The following is a 22,031-nucleotide window of genomic DNA, read 5'->3' as shown; positions in this document are numbered from 1 at the left end:
TTAGGCACCTGCAAGCATTGAATTTCAGTTTATTGGACAGGACAATAATCAAATCAAGTCAAGTACAGTAGGATGATGGAAAAGAGGGAGAGAAGACATAGAAACAAAAAAACGTCTCATCGGTGGAGGATGAGAGGAAAGGGGGAAAGAGGACAAGAAAAAGATCAATAGGTAATAGAAGAGGAAAGAAAGAAAAGGGAGGAGGGGGAGCAGGATATAAGAGGAGAAGGTGGAGAAGGGAGAGGAGCAGGAAGCCAAGCAAGGCTAGAAGGATGAAGAAGGAGGAGGGAGGAGGGGGTAGAAGGGGGAGAAGGAGGGAGAGTGGGTAGGAGGAGGAGGAGGAGGAGGAAGAAGGGGAGGGGGAGAAGGGGGAGGAGGAAGGGGAGGGGTAGAAGGGAGAGTGGGTAGGAGGAGAAGGAGGAGGAGGAAGGGGAGGGGGTAGAAGGAAGAGTAGGAGAGGGAGGAGGAGAAGGAAAAGCGCTAGACGGAGAAGACGGGCAAGCAGGAGGAATAGAAAGAGGAAGAGGAAGAGGGAGTAGGAAATAATTTTACCCAGTTCAATCATTCTTTGCTAAGACCTCACCTTAAGGACACAAGGTCTGATGACGATAGGAGGGCTGCATCTAGATACGGCTTCAACAAACGTGTGAATAGTACTCTTCGGAGCATCTTTCTGATAGTGATGACTACCGCTACACAGGAATGGACTCACTTCTTGAGAAAGAGTCTGTAAGAATACAGATTAATATCAATTAAAGTTTTCTCTGTTGGACTAAATAATCAGTATTAAGTTTCAAAGTTTCAATCTTGGGCTTTACAAGACAATCTGCCTACAAACAGCATAATCTTCAAGTAATTTGGAAAGACAGAACCTTGTAAATATTGTACTAAAAATGAGAACAATAATTATGAAATAACTTATCATATATATATATATACCATGGTCGAGTGTTTTAATGGGAAGTTCATCCTCATGAAAACATTTGTAATTATTTATATTGGCAAGTCTAGATACTAAGACTCAGGTAACAATATATCTTTTGACACAAGAACTGATGATTTAAGTGTTCACACAAACAAAATCATTATCATACTTACCGTCTGCTCCTTTTCACTGAGTATCTTCCATACTTTAGGAAAGAGATGAACCCAGAAGGAATGAGTCAGCTCTGTGTCACTATGGCACAGCTGAGATACGGCATGTAGGAAGGTGAATGTCTGGTATATCAAACAAAAATATTGATCAGATTTAGAATGCACACTCAAGTGATTTGCCATTTGATTTGAGTGTATTTCCCACATTCAACACCTGACTGTCAGGCAGTTGACAGCAAGGCAAATTTGATCAGATTATGGGCAAAAATATTTTCTGAACTGCTTTAATTTTTCCTATTTCTGAAGAGGGGGGGTCCATACAAACAATTGTAAAATTTTGTACATGACTTGTCATAGTTTCACAGCTACACTAAATTGTAAAGTTATTTGCATCTTTCCTTATATAGGGCGCAGCACACGCAAAAAACAAGCTCGGCAGCAATTTAAGGGCTCTTTATAGCTCATGAAGGTTCTTGATATTTTGGGGCCAATTGTCAACAACACTGTGCAATAATCACTAGTCTATTATAAATATCTTTACAATTCAAATTCCCAAGGATATTTAGCACCTAATTGTTGAAATATTCTTGGAAGTGATAATATTAATGAATCTGCAACTGAACGCAAAAGTATTCTAAGTATTCAAATGACATTGTGACTGACTTTGACATTCCTAAGGCTTTCAAGGAACTTGATATCCCTGTTGATAAGCTGCTGTAGTTGTTGTCTTGGTTCTGATGATGGAGCTGATGTCGATGATGATGAGCCTCCTTCAGTATGAGGTAGCTCGATGTCGATCTCAACATCCTGCTCAACACAATGAACAAAAAAAACATATGAATAACCATCTACATATAGATATATATAACTGTCTCCAGAACAAACAAAATAAAAGTGATATCTTTTCACTACAGTTGACTTATGTGACAGTTGGAGCATTGTGGTCTAGTGGATTAGTCTTCGGACTTTGAAAGAGAGGGTTGTGGGTTCAAATCCTAGCCATGGCATAATTTTCTTCAGCAAGGAATTGATTAACATCATGCTGCACTCAACCCGGGTGAAGTAATTTTGGACTTAAATAATTCCTTGAAACTCGTGAGTGCATAACAGTTTATCATCATCATCACCACCACCACCACTACCATCACCAAAACCACCGCCATCATCATCATCATCATCACCACCACCACCACCATCATCATCATTATGTAAACTGATCATGAGATATCTTCTTCAGAAACTACTGCTTCTCGAAATATGAGTGCTTCAAAAACATAAGAAAAGTGCAGAAAATAGGATATGAAAAGCTGACGAACAAGCAATTATCAGTACACTACCCCTCCCCCTTCCCTAGTCCTCCATTACAAAAAATATAAAAATAATGTCTTACCTCTTCTTTGTGAAAGTCGGACTCTACATCCATAGGTTCTTCTTTGACGTGAGCAGCGAGCATGAAGGCCGCTTTCTCCTGACTATCGGCTAGATTGATGACTGAAGTTATACAGGGAAGGGGCGAGGTATTGATGTTAGAGATGAGAGTACTGGTAGCACTGGAGGCCATCAACAGCTAGGAGAAAAAGAAGTGAAATTTTGGTAATTTGATTGATTTATTTATAGTTTAGATCAATTGACTTGTTGAAAATTCTCATAGAAAATGATACTTCTGAATAATTTAATGTTACTGCATGTGCAAAGGAATGTAACTAATTAATGGCCCATAGCATAATATTCACATTGCCAACAAGACTACACTACATGAGATGTGGAAATAGATATTTACATCGGAAGTCTAAGAAGATGTTGTTGATGAAGACAATGTCCATGATGATGGCAGAATGAAAATATGGATGATTATATGATTGTGAAAATGAAATAAATGATGAAGATCATGATGATATTGATGACGATGATGACGTGATGGTGATGATATTGATGATGATGACAATGATGACATTGATGATGATGATGATGATGATGAAGAATATGAAAATGATGATGGTGATGACGATGAAGAAGATGAAAATGATGACAATGACTATGATGGAAGCATGGTAAATAACTATGGTGATGGTCATGATTGTAATAAATATTATTAACAATTACAAACCTCTACGCATTGTTTCAGCCAATAGTGTGACCCCATAGCTTCCCAGTTCTGAGAATCAATCAGGTATAGAAGACGATCAAACAAACGACGTCTGATGCTAGAATTAAACACCTGCAATAAAACAAAGATTCAGATTCCCATTAATTTCATCTGTCAATTTGGAACTGTTTCACTATTACATGCATCTTATCAATAATGAATTATCAATGTCAAAATAACTAATAGACTCATTTACATAACAGCCAGAAGCCAGCTAGAATATAATAATAAACGAAATTGGAGATTCAACTACATGTTGGCTAGTTTTTTAAGATAAAAACCCAAGATTCAAACAAGCATCACTTATCTATTGATTGAGACAAACTTATTCTTCCCAAAATGTGATATACAATGTCTTAAGACACAAACATGTAATAGCAAGACAAAGAGAAGATTAAATCATCTAGTAACAAACCTCAAAGAACTTTGTTCTGATATGAGGCTGACTACACCTGAGACCAGACAGGAAGGCTGGTTCCAGCTTTGAGGTCAGTTCACTGCCGGCTAGTGAATCATCCCTGAAATAAGAAAAACATAGTAATAGTTAAAATTGAAATGGGTACTAAATCAGACCTGCCAACATTTGAAAATGGAAAAAAGGAGTCCACGAATCGCGCGGAAAGCCGAAGTCCCCGGCGGGGGTGCAAGGGGACGGAGCCCCCTCGAAGCTGGAGGACATTTAGGAAATTTCACCTTAAAAACAAGCCTTCTGGAGCCCTTCTTGAGCTTTTTATGCCTTGTCCTTTCTCTGGAGCCTTTCATAAGTGGCTTTTTTGGCACCATGTATTACCTCTCTTGAGCAAGTATGGCATAGTTTCTTTCTACTCTCCATAGCCAATTTATGTACCATCAGAGAACTTAGAGTAGTATAGTAGCGGAGGCACGCAAGCGCTGCGCTGCATCGATCGTATGCATAGAGTTACATTCGCTATGAATCCTCGCGATCGCGGGCGAACTGTCCAATGTCAATACACACGATCGCTGTCGGATAAATAGCGCGCTGGCCGTGGCTTGTTGCGCTTCGTATATGCACACACGGAGCACAGGCCCATCACGCGTTCTTATCCATTGAAATCTGAACTCCACGTACGCGCGCGTAGTGCATGCGTTTGATTAACGTTCCGCACGGTATATAGGTACGATCTATAGATTTATATAAACCTAAACACTATGGTACGATCCGACACACGTGCGTACGTACGTAAATGTAACATTGAGAGGACTCTGAGAGAGAGAGAGAAAGAGAGCCGTAGGCAGACGGAAAGTGCGTCATTTCCCAAAGAAAAAAGAAATACAAAGAAAACGGAGTTCTCCGCTTTTGGGCCGCTATAAATTCTGAAAAACGGAGAAACTCCTGAAAAACCGGAGAAGTTGGCAGGCCTGCTAAATGAAGGGGCATAACTTTTTACACCTAACTTTAACAAATGACAATGACAAAATGGTTTCCCCAAACTGCAACATGACCCTATAAGTTCTCTTGGACCTGATAAAATTGTAAACTCAAATTATAACAAATATGAGAAAAAGTCTAACAGATTTTCTTAACAAATAAGAAACAGGGAAAAAAGTACACATAGGCTCAGGGCGATTTTGTTTTCAAAACGATCAAAAGAATCCTGAAAACTAAATAGGGAACCCTAAAAATTCCCATTCAATACCATATTAAAGCTTATCCAATGTCGCCAATTTAAGCAGTAAGTTGCTCAAATTAGCCTTTCAAAATAAAAAATGAGTTCCAAGTTTCTGAATCTATCAATACAAATATATGTCTTACAATTCTGGTAAAATAGCCACATTGTGCTACACTCAACCCAGGTGAACTAAATGGATACCCGACTCGAGTATATATTCCTTGAAATGCTTGACGTGCACCACAGGGTGGCTAGACTGGCTAAAACCAGGGTAACAGTGACAACATTACCTTGAGCACTTGAACAGTGTTTATGTGCACTCTATAACTTGCATTATTACTATTACCGTGTTTACATTTCTGAACTGCGAGCCGATGCAGCATCGGCTTTTTCATAGCGTGTAAACGCGAGTAACTTGCATCGGCTCACGGTTCAGAACCAGCAATTTGCACCACCAAAGTAGTAGGTTCTGAACTGCGAGCAGATGCAGAATCGGCTTTTTTACTATGTGTAAACAAAAAGGTGATTCTGCATCGACAATTTGTGCGCGTCTCATTTATTTTACCATTGTGACGTAATTGTAAGCGCATTGATCCAGCGCTGTCTTTATTATAACATATATTGTTGGTGTGCGTATAATTTCAGGTTTTTGCAAGTGTAAACATAGTGAATAATAGCAGTCCTTTGCTTACCTATAGACCCAATTGACCAATTCCAGGAACTGTGCATTGAGTTCCGATTCATCTGGGAAGCGCTTCTCTACATACTGCATGAGCTTCACGAGAAGTATGGTCTTCTCTCTAGGTGACGGGGACTGGTTCAACATCAGAGGGGTCTGAAGAAATATAGTTATTTGAATATACATCATAAAAGTAAAACACTGATGCCAGTGATGGTAAAGATCTCAAACTAAGTACCATCAGAATCCACCTAAGTGCTTGCATGTTTAAAGGGGAATCCATAACATGCGCCCAATGATTCTGGTACAAATGTTTAAAGAGAAATGCCAGTAGTTGCAGTAAACACTGATTTCATGAGAAAGTCTGTAAAACCATGCTTAATTGTCAGAATATCATCGAGGATCTAGATCTAGGTACAGTTACATAAACTGAACTTTGTGAAATCTTGAAATCTACGCTGAAAGATATTCACACTGAAGACCACGAACACAGATAAGCACACGTGGGACAGTGTATTATTATTGCTTTGAATGTCGTGCCCGACACTTGACCCAAATCTTGTGCCTATTTGCTAATTTCTCAGCAATTACACAATTTCTTCAAGAATTCTTTGGCACATATTCTTTATTTATACAAACAGACACTTTGGTGGTCATTTCATTGGATTCTGTACGAACTCATTTTGATATCGCTACCAAAACTGGCATTTACCTTTAATTCTGAAAAGTGAGCAAAATAAGCTTTCCTGCAAGGTGTAAGGTCAATCCGATTAATAATTGGAAGCGCTGTGGTGTAGCGGTTCTGACTCTCGCCTTGTAATCAGAGGGTCGTGTGTTCGAATCCCACCATGGCCTAGCGCCCTTTGGCAAGGCGTCAATCCACACTTTGCCACTCTCACCCAGGTGCTAATTGAGTACTGGTAGGAAACAACCGTCATAGTGGTTGGTTTGGCAAGTGTGTGCCTAAACAGGCTGCTTGAAATGCTATGAATCCACTGACCGGGAAATAATAATTGTGAAGCGCTTTTAACAGTCGTACATTAATAAAGTGCTATATGAATGCCAAATATTATTATTACTATCATTATTATAATCATACACTGTCCCACATGTGATTTTCTGTGTCAATCAATTATTCAAGGAGGAGAGACCTGTAGGCAATATTGATTCAGTTCGCTTTTTGCCTCCCAGGCACTGATAATGATACTACTACTGCTAAACATAATAATGTCTTAGAGAGACAAGGCAGTTTGTACTCACCTTTGCCTTGACCCATTCCTCCACCATCTTGACTATCGTCTTCAGAACCTTGGCATCTGGGGACTTCTCAATCACAGACGTCAGGACCTGAACAAAGTTACGTCTCATATCGGTGCTCATCACGCCAACCCGATTCTTCACCAGATCCAAGCTGATGATCAGAAGCTCAGATGCCACTGTTAAAAAAATATGAAATTACAAAATTATACTAGTAAAAAATCATAATTGCTGACTGAACTTTCTAAATAATATAATTCTAGTATATGGCATCTCATAAATCTCAAGCATTCATTTGAATACAACTGTCACAAAAGTTTACCAGTTTTACAGAGAAATCTATCAGAAAACAGAATGCTGATTGAATGTGGTATATTTTAATATAATCCCCTTGAATTTTTAATACTACATTGTTTCTGATGTGCAATTATTAAATATCTAAGATGAATTAATGTTCCAAGGGGATTTTTAAATTGAAAAAATTTATATTACCAAGAGAGGGCACTTTATATCATAGGAAATTGTAAAACTTTCACACAGGATCAGTGGAAGACAACAGATTGAAGAATCACTTAATTTTTGTTTGATAAGTATGCTAACTGATCTTTCAACATAAGTTGCATTCTTGGTCTTTTACTAAAGTCTTAGAGATGTAGACAGATAAAAAATGAATCAGATTAAATTAAGTCTTACATGAAGTAGCATCATTGCTGCTTGGACTGAGATGCTCCTTGGCCATCTTCTGCAGTGCTCTCATGAAGACGGTGATCAAGCGATCGATGTAGCTGATGTTATTGGTACAAGCAGCCTTCAAGATCATCAAGGTTCCAAAGAGACTGGATGTCGGTGATCCGTTGGTAGCCCTGGAGTAAAAGAAATTTAAAATGAAAATCATGATCAAGTGATCGATATAGCTGATGTTATTGGTACAGGCAGCCTTCAAGATCATCAAGGTTCCAAAGAGACTGGATGTCTGTGATCCGTTGGTTGCCCTGGAGTAAAAGAATTTTAAAATGAAAATCATGATCAAGTGATCGATATAGCTGATGTTATTGGTACAGGCAGCCTTCAAGATCATCAAGGTTCCAAAGAGACTGGATGTCTGTGATCCGTTGGTAGCCCTGGAGTAACAGAAGTTGGGTGAAAAACGGTGTTCACGAGATTTGGGACTAGTCAATCACTTGCTTCTTCCATGACTTCTTCAGTCTCCCCCTTCCCCTCTGACCAGCCACCTCAAACTCAAACACCCTTCTCAAAACATGATCATTTCCCTCCTCACTACATGACCATACCAACGTATTTGATTCGCCTTTTCCATCTGATCCACTGTCTCTTTCAAATTCAATATCTGCATCAAAACCTCAGTCTTCTTCCTGTCCATTGGCTTCACACATCGCTTTCACCTTTCCAGACCTTCTCAAAATCCCCACAAATTTGCATTTTGCTCCCATACAATATCCCTGATCTCCTAAAGCTCCTACAAGCTAGAGCATTTGTAACATATCTTGGCAAGATAATAAGTATAAACACTTTTTTATATAGAACTCAAAAACTAAGTTGTTATTTGCGTCGAAACTTTAAAAAGATTTAAAAATGTCAAAACGTAAAATGACTTACTTTTCATAGGCAGTAAGACCTTCGTAGATGACCTTGCCAACGCTTGCATACAGACTGTCAAGTTCTTCATACTTAGAAGCCACATTGGATGTACCTGAAAATACAAATGAATAATAAAAATAGTTGAATTTATGTAGCTCTTTTTACAAGAGGATACGAAGCCAAACTTGAACATAACTCATAAAAAAATTTATAAAAATACATGTCATGGAAATAACTTATTTTGACTTTTATGTAATAGTAGCACTAAATATGTCTAAAAGATAAGTTAGCAATTGTACTAATAGATTTGAACTTGAGTGGGAATATCAGAAGTGGTAAAATATTGTTGATAAATGAAGAAATAATTAACATAGTCAATTTCTCTGTGAGTATTCACCCGGACAATACACATTATTGATTTCAGAGAGCATGCAAAGTTCACCACATCAAACATGACATTATTGACAGAAACCTTCATAGGGCCATACAGTGCTAATTTTGAGTGTGATAAGTAAATATTTTGGGTAGGAAGGTATATCATGGCCATTGCAATGGCAGATATAAATAAGACTTGAGCACACATCTTGCAGGCCTTGGCCATGGCCATAATCCAAGTCACATATAAATGGAAAACATTTCATCCAATGGCTTTGTGACTTCCCACCCTGAAACCCGTCCCCAGTTGGTAGGTTAAATGCATATATGTGTGTAAAGCTTACTTGACTCTGTTGGGAAAGTACTCATGAGTTTGACAAGCAAGGCATGGACCGATCGTATGACCTTGGTGCTCGGGCAGGTCATGCAGGCCGCGATCCCTCGCTGGAGAGGCTTGAAACTCGACAGGATTGTCGGCTTGTCCTAGAAAACAAAGACAAAACAATCAAGGTCAGAGAGGAATTGATGCCAGTGCTCAGTAACATTCATTCATTCATTCATTCATTTCATGGTTTATTTCCAGTAAAACAATCATACACATACTGCAGCTAAAAAAGCTGAAATGTATGTATTTACAAAGGTATTACAATTGAACATGTATAGCATAAAACAATAGTGTAATAATGATAAAATAGTATATTAAAAAAATACAGTATACAATGAAATTACAATGAAAATATACACTTTATGACATGAAGTCTTACAGAGAGTTGTGATTGATATAACCCACCTCGACTTCATGAAAATCCACCATCGTCATAATTTTTCCGACAGGAAACTTGTGCAATGTCATTTGTAAACAAAGAGGAGCATGCCGAATTGTCAAGACAACGATGGATGTACGAGTGCACATCATAGATGGCGCTCTCGTAACAAGAAAAACAAATTATTAGTCTCTCCTGATTTTCACATCTTTTCGAGGTCAAAATTGCAGTTATATGCAAGATAACCCACAAAGGACAAATACATAATGTTTCTTATCTTATATCGGGTAGAATGTCTTACGACCTACGAAAATCTCAGAAGGGATAGCCTAGAAAAAAACAACTACTGGATCTGTACCAACGAAACGGCAAAACCCGTTCTTGCACAACATGTACAAAGCTCCACTGGATCAGCAAACCCCCAGCCAGAGACCAGGGGAGGCTAGCCAGGTAAGCAGCCCTGCAAACACATCCATGATTACACCTGTTAACGGAACTAACAGCTCTACGCCTGATCGCACACCCCAAGATCAAGACTTCAAACAATCTAATTTTGAATTATTCTTTCTAGAAAACGGTTAGAATACACATGCATTTTAGATGCTGGCGTCGCCGGCTTTCCATAGTTATGGTTGATCGGATTAATAGCAACTGTTAGTAAGATTGGACCCTGATTTGTATCACAACAAAAATAAACAATTAGCTCAGATTCATTTTTTGGTGACCACCAAAATCACTCTAGGAAAACAAGCGTATACTTTAAACAGCTGAGAAAGTGACACAGTAACACTGCTAATAACTTTTGTAAAAGAGAATGGATCTAAATGTAATTCCTGATTTTGAAAATAAAAAATATTGCCCAATTCATTTCAAGGCTGGTATGATATGTCATAGCATAGAATGGACTGGAATGAATTACATTCGGCAATGCAACATGTGGAGATTTTTGGCTTACCATAACACCAAGAAGGAAATTCAGGACGTCAAGACCAGCACAAATATTTCCGTAGTTTGCAACAGCTTGGGTATCCTTTGCCAGAGTATTTGAAAAGAAACACAAATACAAAACGGTAATTTTCACAGGTTCAAGAAGGTTTGGTCTGCATTTGGCACAATAGCACTATAATCACCTTATCATCATCATTACAGCAAATATTTCCAATAATCTTCATCATTATTTAAATAACAATCATTATCATTATCATCACCAGGAATATTTTAATCAAAATCAACATCATCATTATCATACCCATAACCATTATCATCATTAAAATCATCACCATCACCATCCTTATCATCATCGTCATCTAAACTAAAACCACCACTATCATTAAAATCCAAATTTATCATCAGAGCCATGATCATCATCATCAACAACATCATCATCATGACCATCATCATCATAACCTTCATCATCATCATCACAACCAGCATTATCACCATCATTATCATCATTGTCATCATCACTAAAACCACCACTATCATTATAATCATAATTTGTCATCAGATCCATTATCATTATCATCATCATGACCATCATCATCATCATAATCATCATCATCATAATCATCATCATCATTATCACAACCATAACCATCATTATCATCATCGTCATCATCACTAAAACCACCACTATCAATATAATAATGATTTATCATAGAGACATTATCATTATCCTCATTATTACCATCATCATCCTCATCATCACCATAATCATCATCATCACCAATTCCTCTAATCACTACTCCAAGTCCTTACCACTGACAAGAAGAGCTTATCCAGGAAGTTCAGTCTGAGTTCACTGTTGGGCCATACGTCCGGTCTAAGAGCCGTCTTGAGCAGGGCCATGCATCTCCTTGACAGCTGTTCCCCGGGTGACCCAACCGTGGATGTACTGCTGCTGTCATTTACCTGACAGGCCAGCCGGATCAAGAAGTTCACCACGGCATCGGAGTAGACTTTCTCGATAGGTTTGCTTGATTCCGAAGTGATGCTCCTCACAGTCTAAAGTAGAATCAAAACCAATGTAATGATAATAATAACTGAATTAATAAAGCACCTTTTCAAGAGGATACAAAGCACTGTTAATTGAATAAGACAAGTTAAGGTTTACAGTTATACATTGTAAAGGTGTGTGTTCAGATATTTAGGAAGAGGTCAAGTGAAGAGATGTTTCGGAGAGATGGGAGGGAGTTTGTTCCAAAGATGTGGGGTAAGAGACTGATGGCTTCTTTTCCGGATTCAGGAAAAGTGTTGAAATTGGTGATGATTCACAGATTACTTACATTTTTCTTTTTTCTGCCTACCTGCATTTATTCAGAATGACTGATGAGAGTTCTAATCAGATGCTCATGATAAATTGATAGTTACTGAGGACCCAGCATAACCATTCCTCACATATATAAGCATCCTTTGACTTTGTAATCTACTGAAGTCAGAAAAAAGACTTACCGATCCTGAAGACGTGTGTCTCACTCTTTTAGGGTCAGGGAGATCCGATGAAGCTGTCCTTTTCACACCTGCGGGAACAGCAGGCTCCTCAACTGGTGTGGGCTATAAAATATCAATTCAGTAATAATGAATTACATTCAACATAAAATGTCTCTGAAGGTGATTAAAAGCCCTCAATCATCATGACAGCTTTTAATATGAGTAACCCTATCTATGCAGCTGGCACATCTCTGACAACTATGTTTATGTGTATTCCTATATCCTCTGAGGGAGGGTGCTATGATATTATGGAGTATTATGCATCAGATCTCTTGCATTTTTGACTGCTTTTATTGCCATTAAATGTCATTACAGTAACAAGGCAACATCCGCTCCATAAAAAACAATTCAAACATTTCTTCACTCCACGACTGACCAAGAAGATGCATCCTCTTGCCATGCTGTATCGCCCAAAAGGCTAATGATACTATCCTCATTCTGTGCGATAATCCCACTTTCTTGTTGCATATTTATCATAACAACTAGAGAATGATAGTGTGTGTCAAGTCTCACATTGGTTGAAAATTGAGGAAGTAATTGCTTTTTCTACGCCAAAGCGATTACTAAACAAGAATGCATCACACTTAGCTTATTTTACTGGATGCAAAAAGAAAAATTAAGCACTAAAAGAGAAATATACAGAAGACCTGAAAGACAGCATAACTAACATAACGGCAGGGAGTTTAAGAAGAGTTCTTACCTCAGCGGTCCCTTCATCTTCTCTGATCCTTTGTACCTCCCATTTGATGATAACCTCGACCAGCTCCACCACCAGCTTCCTGTGTTCTAGAGTAGCGTTGGGAGTGTTACCAAGCCGCTGGATGGAGTAGACCATGGTCTGGATCAGATGGTGTCGCACGGGATAGTACACCTTGTAGTGCCTCACAAGAAGTTGCCTGCAGGTCAGAGTTTGGTTTTCAAAACAAATCATCAGGGAATAATTTTGCTTTACAAATTTGAATAGCATTTTTTATCATAAGTGCAAAGCTCTCAACTAAGTAATGTACAGTCCTATGTAAAAATATGCTATACAAAATACATTATGCGTAGCAGTCTTTGAAAAAAAATGTGGAGCAAATTGCGATGCGATACCAGGAAAATTATTCCTTGATCATTTAAGAATTACATCATCACTGGAGACTTTCAAATCTAAACTGAAGTCTAATCTCTTCTAAAAGTATTGGTTATTGGCGCTTTGACACTCATCCAAGCTCTCTTATTCTTTCTTTTTCTTGTGCGCCTCAGAATAGAATAGAGTATATCGAAATAGATGGCACCATATAAATGCCTATTCTTCTTATTATTATTCTTTATATGAAATTTAGGATGAATGTCATGATAAAATGATTGGTCTCAAGTGTACACGTATGCTCTTCAAATGCCATCGCATTAAAGGTACAATAAGAAAGTTATGACATTTCAAAGTTTCGCTTATTTTCAACAAAATAGTTATATGAACGAGCCAGTTACATCCAAATGAGAGAGTCGATGATGTCACTCACTCACTATTTCTTTTGTTTTTTATTGTTTGAATTATACAATATTTCAATTTTTACGAATTTGACGATTAGGACCTCCTTACCTGAAGCACAAAATGTTAAAATAATGGAATTCCACGTGTTCAGGGAGGAATGAAACTTCATTTCACATGACAATGACGAGAAAATAAAAATATTTCATATTTCATATAATAAAATACAAAAGAAATAGTGAGTGATGTCATCAACTCTCTCATTTGGATGTAACTGGCTCGTTCATATAACTATTTTGTTGAAAATAAGCGAAACTTTAAAATGCCATAACTTTCTTATTTTACATCCGATTTTGATGAAATTTTCAGTGTTATGCTTGTTGAATTTTTCTCTTTTTATTCAAATGTAATGTTTGTTGGGGTGGACTTGTCCTTTAAACATATATCATATGAGCTGAAACTGTCTGTAATTTCATACATACTCTGTGTCCAAGGCATGCGACCTTCAGAATAACTGAGTTGATTTGATATCACTTTTGCGATTCCAATGCTTTATGGCAAACACCATTTCATAAGTGTATCATAGACAGCCTTTCAAAAACATTTGGAGACAGTTTCCTCCATGATTCAAATTTGCAAGCAGAACTAATCAGGGGCCTGTTGCATGTTATTTTTATAGTAATTTGCCATCCAATGGTAACTACCACAGAATCCCTGATCTTGATTGGACGCTGAGCATTGTTACCATGGTAACTTCTGTGCCTTGAGCAGCCTTAATACGGTGAATTTGCTTTTGCACATTATAAATGTCTCTATTATTATTATTATTAATATTGTAATTATTATCATTATTATGATTATTGTTATTATTATTATCATCATTATTATTATTATCATTTTCATTATTATTATTGCTTTCATTTTCAGTATCATTATTATTATTATAGTAGTAGTAGCATTAGTAGTAGTAGTAGTAGTAGTAGTAGTAGTAGTAGTAGTAGTAGTAGTAGTAGTAGTAGTAGTAGTAGTAGTAGTAGTAGTAGTAGTAGTAGTAGTAGTAGTAGTAGTAGTAGTAGTAGTAGTAGTAGTAGTAGTAGTAGTAGTAGTAGTAGTAGTAGTAGTAGTAGTAGTAGTAGTAGTAGTAGTAGTAGTAGTAGTAGTAGTAGTAGTAGTAGTAGTAGTAGTAGTAGTAGTAGTAGTAGTAGTAGTAGTAGTAGTAGTAGTAGTAGTAGTAGTAGTAGTAGTAGTAGTAGTAGTAGTAGTAGTAGTAGTAGTAGTAGTAGTAGTAGTAGTAGTAGTAGTAGTAGTAGTAGTAGTAGTAGTAGTAGTAGTAGTAGTAGTAGTAGTAGTAGTAGTAGTAGTAGTAGTAGTAGTAGTAGTAGTAGTAGTAGTAGTAGTAGTAGTAGTAGTAGTAGTAGTAGTAGTAGTAGTAGTAGTAGTAGTAGTAGTAGTAGTAGTAGTAGTAGTAGTAGTAGTAGTAGTAGTAGTAGTAGTAGTAGTAGTAGTAGTAGTAGTAGTAGTAGTAGTAGTAGTAGTAGTAGTAGTAGCAGCAGTAGTAGTATTATTATCATTATTATTATTACTATGCAAAAGGCACTGTCATTTAACGACAAAAATAAAAGGAGTAAACTTACAGCATATGAACGAGCTGGGCAATCGTGTAACCCTCTTCAACAATGATCTTCTTGGTCCAGTGTGTGAGCATGGCATTCCCATCCTCCATCCGTTGGGGGAGTACAGGGGTCAGGATGTCCAAGGCTTGTCTGACGACGGATCTCGCTTCGGCAGCGTGGGCCTTGAGAAGACTGTGAAACACCTGGGGGAAGGGACGTTGTATAAAGAGACACATTCAATACTTATGATTGATTGTAACTGTTCGTACATGATTTTCCATAGATTCACAGCTATGCTTAATTGTGGAATGATTGTATGTATTATGAGACAGGGCCCTGAAGGAAACTAGGAGGTTTTTCACAAAGATTTATGTGTGACTTAGAGTCACACATAAATTTCCAAGTTGCTTGTGGTATGAAAGGCAACACAGCACTGGTTAAATCATGCTAAGAGGAGGCGTACTACTGCACGTATCAATAAGATTTCAACTTACATATCATGTGCATGTCAACATTTAAGCATGACCCTAATTCCATCTTAACTCTTCGTGAAACAACTTAAGATAACCTGTGCTCTCAGGCTAGATTACTTGTACAGTTATCAAAGAGTACAACTTTTGATCGTAATTTATAATTTCACTGAGATATCTGCATGAGATTTCAAGAAACTCTCTTTCCAAACATGTGTTTTGCAAATTTGAAAAAAAAGAAGCATCTTGGTACTTGTCAATCAAGTTTCTCACTGCAGGATGTAAATTTAGGCACTATTTTTCTTTTATGTTTGACACATTTTAAATCTATCATACTTTTCAAATGAATTTACCTGCAGGACGATACGTTTATGGATGGCAAACTTGGCAATGTTGTGAGCAAGGAGAAGATGACCGTGATACTTGGTGGTGGGATCCACACAGTTCTTCTGAATGAGGCATGGCCAGGCAAACGTCATAAGACGACGAAGCTTGGTACCCTGTTTCCTGGAAAATAAACAACAAGAATGATTACAAGAACAATGGTAATGATGAGTGGTGGTGGAGGTGGTGGTGATGATAATGATCATGATGATCATGACAGTGGTGACGATGATGATGATGATCATGACAGTGGTGATGATGATGATGGTGCAAATTGTGGTGATGATAATGATGATAGTGATGATGATGGTGATGGTGATGATGGTGATAGTGATAGTGGCGATAATTGTGGTGATAGCTGTGATGATGGTGATTATGATGAGGACGAATGATGACGAAGAGGATTTCAAAAAGGTTTTCGAGAAATATCCCATACTGGTGATGATGAAGATGACAATGAATATGGTGATGACGATGATGGTGATGATCATGATCATGACGGTGGTGATGATTATGATGGTGAAAATTGTGGTGATGATGATGATAATGACGATTATGATGATAGTGATGATAGTGATGATGGTGGTGATGGTGGTGGTGGTGATGGTGGCGATAATTGTGGTGATGGCTGTGATGATGGTGATTATGATGACGACAATGATGACGAAGATGATTTCAAAACGGTGTTAGAGAAATATCCCATAAACTGACCACCCAAATGTTTGTATGTATAAATAAAAACATGACTGTGCCATATGATTCTGACAGAAATCCATTATTGCTGAAAAAGTAGCAAAATAGTCATAATACATAGTCCAAATATTTTCATCTGTGTTAAAGGTATTGTTTAACTTTGTGAGCAGCCAATTTAAAAAAATTCTCAAACCAAGATGAAACATGTGTACAAGTGCATGTATTAGAACTAATAAACCCTGAAAACAACCATTATTGAGAATGAAAAGCTAAAACTACAAGGCAAACCCCGATTTTGTAAATAGGCATCTTATAGACACCTAAATAGTACACATAAGTGTATGGGATTAAATTAAGATGGCGTTTCCGGTCACTTTATATTTCAATTTTTGAAGCACTTAATAGTTATTTTCTCTGGGCTTCATTTTTGTAACAATTTTTTCTGGGCTTCATTTTTGTAACATATAACAGACACAGGTGACAAGTGGGACCTTCTAGCTCAGATTTTTTTAAAAGTCAAACCAATGTTAGCCAATCACTTTAACAATCTTCGTGCTCAATTTTTAGTTAGATCTCATTTTTTTCCAAAAAATTAAGTTCACATCAACATACACCAAATCTACAACTTTATGATGTCAACAGACCTTGATTGTAAAGGTTTTCTCATTGAGCAATATTCAACTGTGACACAATGAACAAAGTCTACAAACAATGCCTTACTTGTCAGCAGCATCATGGATGTGGGGAGCGGCTCTCTCGACCAGGAGCGCAGCAAACTGAAGCAGGAGGATCCTCACGGAGTCCGACGTTCCGTACGGGTTCTCGGGGTCAATGACCTTACTGATGAAGACACTCACAAGGTTATCAGGGCTATCCTGACCAGGGTTAGGTGGTCCGCCTATCAACTGAAAAAAAGAAAACAAAGCAAAGGTCAATGACCTCACGAATGAACAGACCCACCAGGTCATCAGGGCTATCCTGAACAGGGTTAGGTGGCCCGCCTATCAACTGAAAAAAAAAGGAAAACAAAGACAGGGTAAATGACCTTACCAATGAAGACACTCACAAGGTTATCAGGGCTATCCTGACCAGGGTTGGAGGTTTGCCTATCGACTAAAAAAAAATAGAGAATAAAATTCTTAACCAATGGATTTAAAAGGACACATGCCAACTGTGGTAATGATTTCAAAATGAGTTCGTACAGAATCTAATCACATGACCAACCAAGTGTCTGTATGTATAAAAAAAAGTGCCAAAGGATTTTCAAGGTTAAATGTGTAATTGCCAAGAAACTAGCAAAAAAAGCCTGATATTCGATCATGTCAGGTCTTTTTCCAAGCAATAATAATAATAATAATAAATTGTCCCACACGTGCTTATCTGTGTTGGTGATCTTCAATGTGATCGTTTTCAGCTAAGATTTCAAGATTTCACAAAGTTCTTTTTTTTAACTGTACCAGTATTCACTACAATATAGTGACAATTATTTTTTGTTTTACAGATTTTCTCTTAAAATCGGTGTTTACTGATTTCTACAAGACATTGTCATGCCTTATACACCAGCTTGTAGCCTAAGATCATCACAACAGCAACTTCTCAAGACTCCCAAGACACGTGTTGCATATGGTGTGAGCTTTCTCAGCCTCAGCACCTTCTCTTTTATTATTATTATTATTACAACTAATAATACTTACACTATCTCCTTCTCCTTTATCAAAGGAAGCAGCAAACATGGGGATGATGACGTACTGAAGAGCCTTGGCCTTCAACTCCTGGGGGAAGCCCTTATCATGGAACAGCTCTACAAACTTGAAGAAGATGTGTCTCTTCTGCTCAACGCTGTAGCCCTGAAGTCATGAAAAAAGAATATTGCAATGAATGCATGAATGGATGGATGGATGAATGGATGGATGGGTTGGTGGTTGGGTCGATGGATGGATGGCATCTAGGATGGATAAATGGATGGATGGACAGACGGGTGGACTGACGGACAAACGGATGGATGGGTGGATGGATTGATGAATGAAGGAATGAATGAATGCACGCACATGTAAATGGCCTCTTGGCTCTATTTAGGCAGTTCCCCAAAATCACTTTCATTTTTACTCTTGCTCATAAATAATTCCTTGTATCTCGTATAATGTGTATTTTTTTATTGAGAATGAAATAAATGTAAATATGAATTTTTATATAAACATAAATGTAAATAAATAAATGTAGAAAATGTAGTTCTAAAAAGCATAGTAGAATTACAGAGATGCCAACTTTTGGAAATCAGAATTAGGGAGGATTTGCAACCGCCACCAAATTATGTGCGCTACATGCGCACATCTCGAGCACGGAGCGCTCGACCCTTGCGGCCGGGGTCCAGGGCCCTGGAAGCTCTGGGTTTCTAGATGCTCTCTGGTGCAATCTGACCCTTATTTTGGGGCATTTCACATGTTTTGAAATAAACATTGTTCCCACTTTTTTAACATAAAAAATATCAAATATGCATTTTTACATGTAAAAAAAATGAGGGGACAAAGTAAAAAAAGAAGTACCTGTTCAACTAATAAGGAGGAATTATCACTATCGGCTATAGGCAGGTTATGTTCCACTATAAATCCAGTAAAGAAAAGCTCAGCGCTGGTCCCTTGCTTGGTGAAATAAAGACAACAGGGTACTAGTGGAGCTCGAAGATCTTGTCTTTGCAATGTCCGTAGGCCTATGCCGTTAGTTGCTTCCGAATTATCATCACGACCTCCCTGCTCAACTGAAATGTCCACGCTGCAAATTGCGCAAAATGCATGGTAAATTCCTCTTTCCGACTTCCGAACACACAGGTACTGGAGACTGTATTCAGTCTTATACTTCTGAGACCATTTCTTGGTCTTCTTTTGTTGATTTTCCGCCATTTCGTGTCAATATCAACCCATTAATACGCCGAAATCACACACCGGTATTCCACCGCACGACTCGACAAATCCAGTGGCCGCGAGCGCACACGCCTCGCGAAGCTAGCCGGGCCTACCGGCCTGGTGCACAGTGGATTCCCGTTGGGCATATCACATGCACCAGCTTTTCGCTGCTCCTTATTTGTCTACCTTTCACACAGAATTTAGTAGCAGCGAACGTAATGGAGTTAATACATGCTAAAGCTAGCAGACGATACATGTACTTCCAATCCAATTTGATCAATGCAAAAAAATCGTAATTTCGGGAGGATAAGGATGGTAATCGTAAGGGCGGGAGTTGGGATGAATTTTCGGGAGCCTCCCGATGAAATCGGGAGGGTTGGCATCTCTGGAATTACAATAAAAATATTACCTGTGCGACAGTCTCTTCCAGGAATGTCCTAAGGAACTGGAAATTTGGCAGGTATCGATTGCTGAAGACTCGTAGCAGCTGAAAGAGAAGCTCAACATTGGAGGTATGTTGCCTGTAGACACAAAGAAAACAAAAAAAATTGAATCTTTGGTCACTCCTTTTCATAAATAGGCAATTCCAGGAAATATTCAACTTTTTTGTAGGTTGGACCTCCACTTTTCTCCATTACTGCTTGACTTTATGGCTTACTCTAGCCATGGTAATTTAAAGGGGAAGTTCACCCTGACAAAAAGTTTATTGTAAAAAAGCAGAAAAAATAATTAAAAATATTGCCGAAGGTTTGAGAAAAAATCATCAAATAATTAAAAAGTTATTAGAATTTCAATTATTTGATTTGTGACGTCATATGCGAGCAGCATTCCTACATAGCGAATGGTAAAAAATCAATGAAATGTCATTTTCTCAGAAAATTTAAAATGGTTTTCACTGTACCTTTTGTATATTAATAGACAAATCATTTCACACCCAATCATGAATAGAAAACAAAATTAAGTCATCAGGAACCATACAAAATTTGAAATTCATGCATTTTATATTACATAACACATGGGGCAGCAGCTCGTTTATGACGTCACAAATCCAAAACTTTGAACTCTAATAACTCTCTTACTCTTTAACGGATTTTCCTCAAACCTTCACCAATATTTTTTACTATTTTTCTGCTATTTTTACAACAAAGTTTTCTTCAGGGTCAACTTCCCCTTTAAAAGCATTACACCCTTTCATAGGAAGCACAAAGAGGAGACTAATCATATCTATATCAAAAAGGTCCCATATATACAAGAAGGATTTACAAACTTTATTGAATTCTCCTTCTTCAGACATAGCAAAGACCATCAGGTTGAACTTTGCATAGTGTACATGTATCTTCAAATTGCCCAAAATCAAAATAATGAAAAACAAACTAACATCAGAATTTCAAATTTTTTCTCAAATATGAATGCATTGGATGATTTCAAGTTTGGTGTTGACCTTTTGGTGTTGGTTTTAGGTTGAATTTCACATCAGCACAGCACTAGTCTTAAAATAAAACAGGTGCTGGAACAAATATCACCAGGTGTTGAGCTATGGAAGACAATCTGACATGTTGTTTTTTCACACCAACACCAACATCAACACCAAACTCCAAATTGTGAGCTGATTCAAGCACTTACTGTGCATAGTTGAGCAGACACTTGACGAGGAGTTTAGGCTCCTCCCAGTGATGAACGCCTACGTTGTCATGGCGATGACGTTCCTGGAAAGCATCCGATACCCAGATCCGCCGAAGATGAACAAACTAGTAGGGAAGAGATAAATGAGTTAAGATTAAAGGGGAATCCAGCCTTGGCCTTAAACAGTTGTGTTGGGAAGGAGAAAAATAAATTAAACAGAATGGTGAAAGTTTGAAAGAAATCGACAGTAAGAAAGTTATAGCTGCTTTAAAATTGAAATCACTAATACTATGTAGATTCCATATTGGCAACTGGGTAATTAAATTATGACAAGGGGCAAGGACAACTTTCCCATAGGCCATGTATTTTATTATCAGGGATTTGTGGTTTTCCTCTAAGTACCTATTCCCCCGGGGCAGTAATCTAAATATAACCCAGGTAGTATATTGTTTTATGTCCTCATGAAAGAAAAATATAATTTGAAATAAAACTTTTGGGAAAAATGACATTTTAGCCATAATATGTATTAGAGTCCATGGAAGAGTAGTCCTTGCCTTACATCACTATGACGTCACATATGCGGCCAATTTGAAGTCTCCATGGGTAAAGTGATCACCAATATTTATAACTTTTAAAAATTCATAACTTTCTTGTAGTTTGTCCAATATTGTTCAAACCTTCACCTATCAACTTGTCTGATTTTTCTTTTTCTTATAAAAACAAGTTTTTATTTGGGTTGGATTCCCCTTTAAAGCTCCTTCTCTGTTTGTTTATTTGATCTTGGTCCTGTTTCAAAATGAGTTGTTTTTGTACATGGAAAGCCCAACGCACACAATGCAAT

The 22,031-nt window shown here is 37.7% G+C and overlaps 1 protein-coding gene across 2 annotated transcripts in view; it reads right to left on the bottom strand.

Moving 5' to 3' along the window:
• The window catches only part of LOC121426256 (transformation/transcription domain-associated protein-like), a 77,526-nt gene that overhangs the window by 30,504 nt on the left and 24,991 nt on the right, over nt 1–22,031 (bottom strand). The window contains exons 26-46 of one of the 2 annotated variants that reach the window (XM_041622490.1): nt 21,191–21,315; nt 19,977–20,088; nt 18,362–18,514; nt 17,388–17,572; nt 15,944–16,097; nt 15,142–15,323; nt 12,737–12,932; nt 11,998–12,099; nt 11,305–11,550; nt 10,502–10,582; nt 9,127–9,265; nt 8,426–8,519; nt 7,502–7,671; nt 6,812–6,987; nt 5,565–5,707; nt 3,657–3,759; nt 3,203–3,313; nt 2,486–2,662; nt 1,759–1,902; nt 1,099–1,218; nt 584–727 (exon numbers count right to left, since the gene is read on the bottom strand). In XM_041622490.1, the coding sequence (XP_041478424.1) occupies nt 584–727; nt 1,099–1,218; nt 1,759–1,902; nt 2,486–2,662; nt 3,203–3,313; nt 3,657–3,759; nt 5,565–5,707; nt 6,812–6,987; nt 7,502–7,671; nt 8,426–8,519; nt 9,127–9,265; nt 10,502–10,582; nt 11,305–11,550; nt 11,998–12,099; nt 12,737–12,932; nt 15,142–15,323; nt 15,944–16,097; nt 17,388–17,572; nt 18,362–18,514; nt 19,977–20,088; nt 21,191–21,315 (3,057 nt within the window). The remainder of the gene's footprint in view (nt 1–583; nt 728–1,098; nt 1,219–1,758; nt 1,903–2,485; nt 2,663–3,202; nt 3,314–3,656; nt 3,760–5,564; nt 5,708–6,811; nt 6,988–7,501; nt 7,672–8,425; nt 8,520–9,126; nt 9,266–10,501; nt 10,583–11,304; nt 11,551–11,997; nt 12,100–12,736; nt 12,933–15,141; nt 15,324–15,943; nt 16,098–17,387; nt 17,573–18,361; nt 18,515–19,976; nt 20,089–21,190; nt 21,316–22,031) is intronic. The other variant, XM_041622491.1, reaches the window with a different exon arrangement.

This window comes from Lytechinus variegatus, chromosome 13 (genome assembly GCF_018143015.1).
Source record: "Lytechinus variegatus isolate NC3 chromosome 13, Lvar_3.0, whole genome shotgun sequence".
Lineage (NCBI taxonomy): Eukaryota > Metazoa > Echinodermata > Echinoidea > Temnopleuroida > Toxopneustidae > Lytechinus > Lytechinus variegatus.
This window is presented reverse-complemented; position numbering and strand designations above follow the sequence as displayed.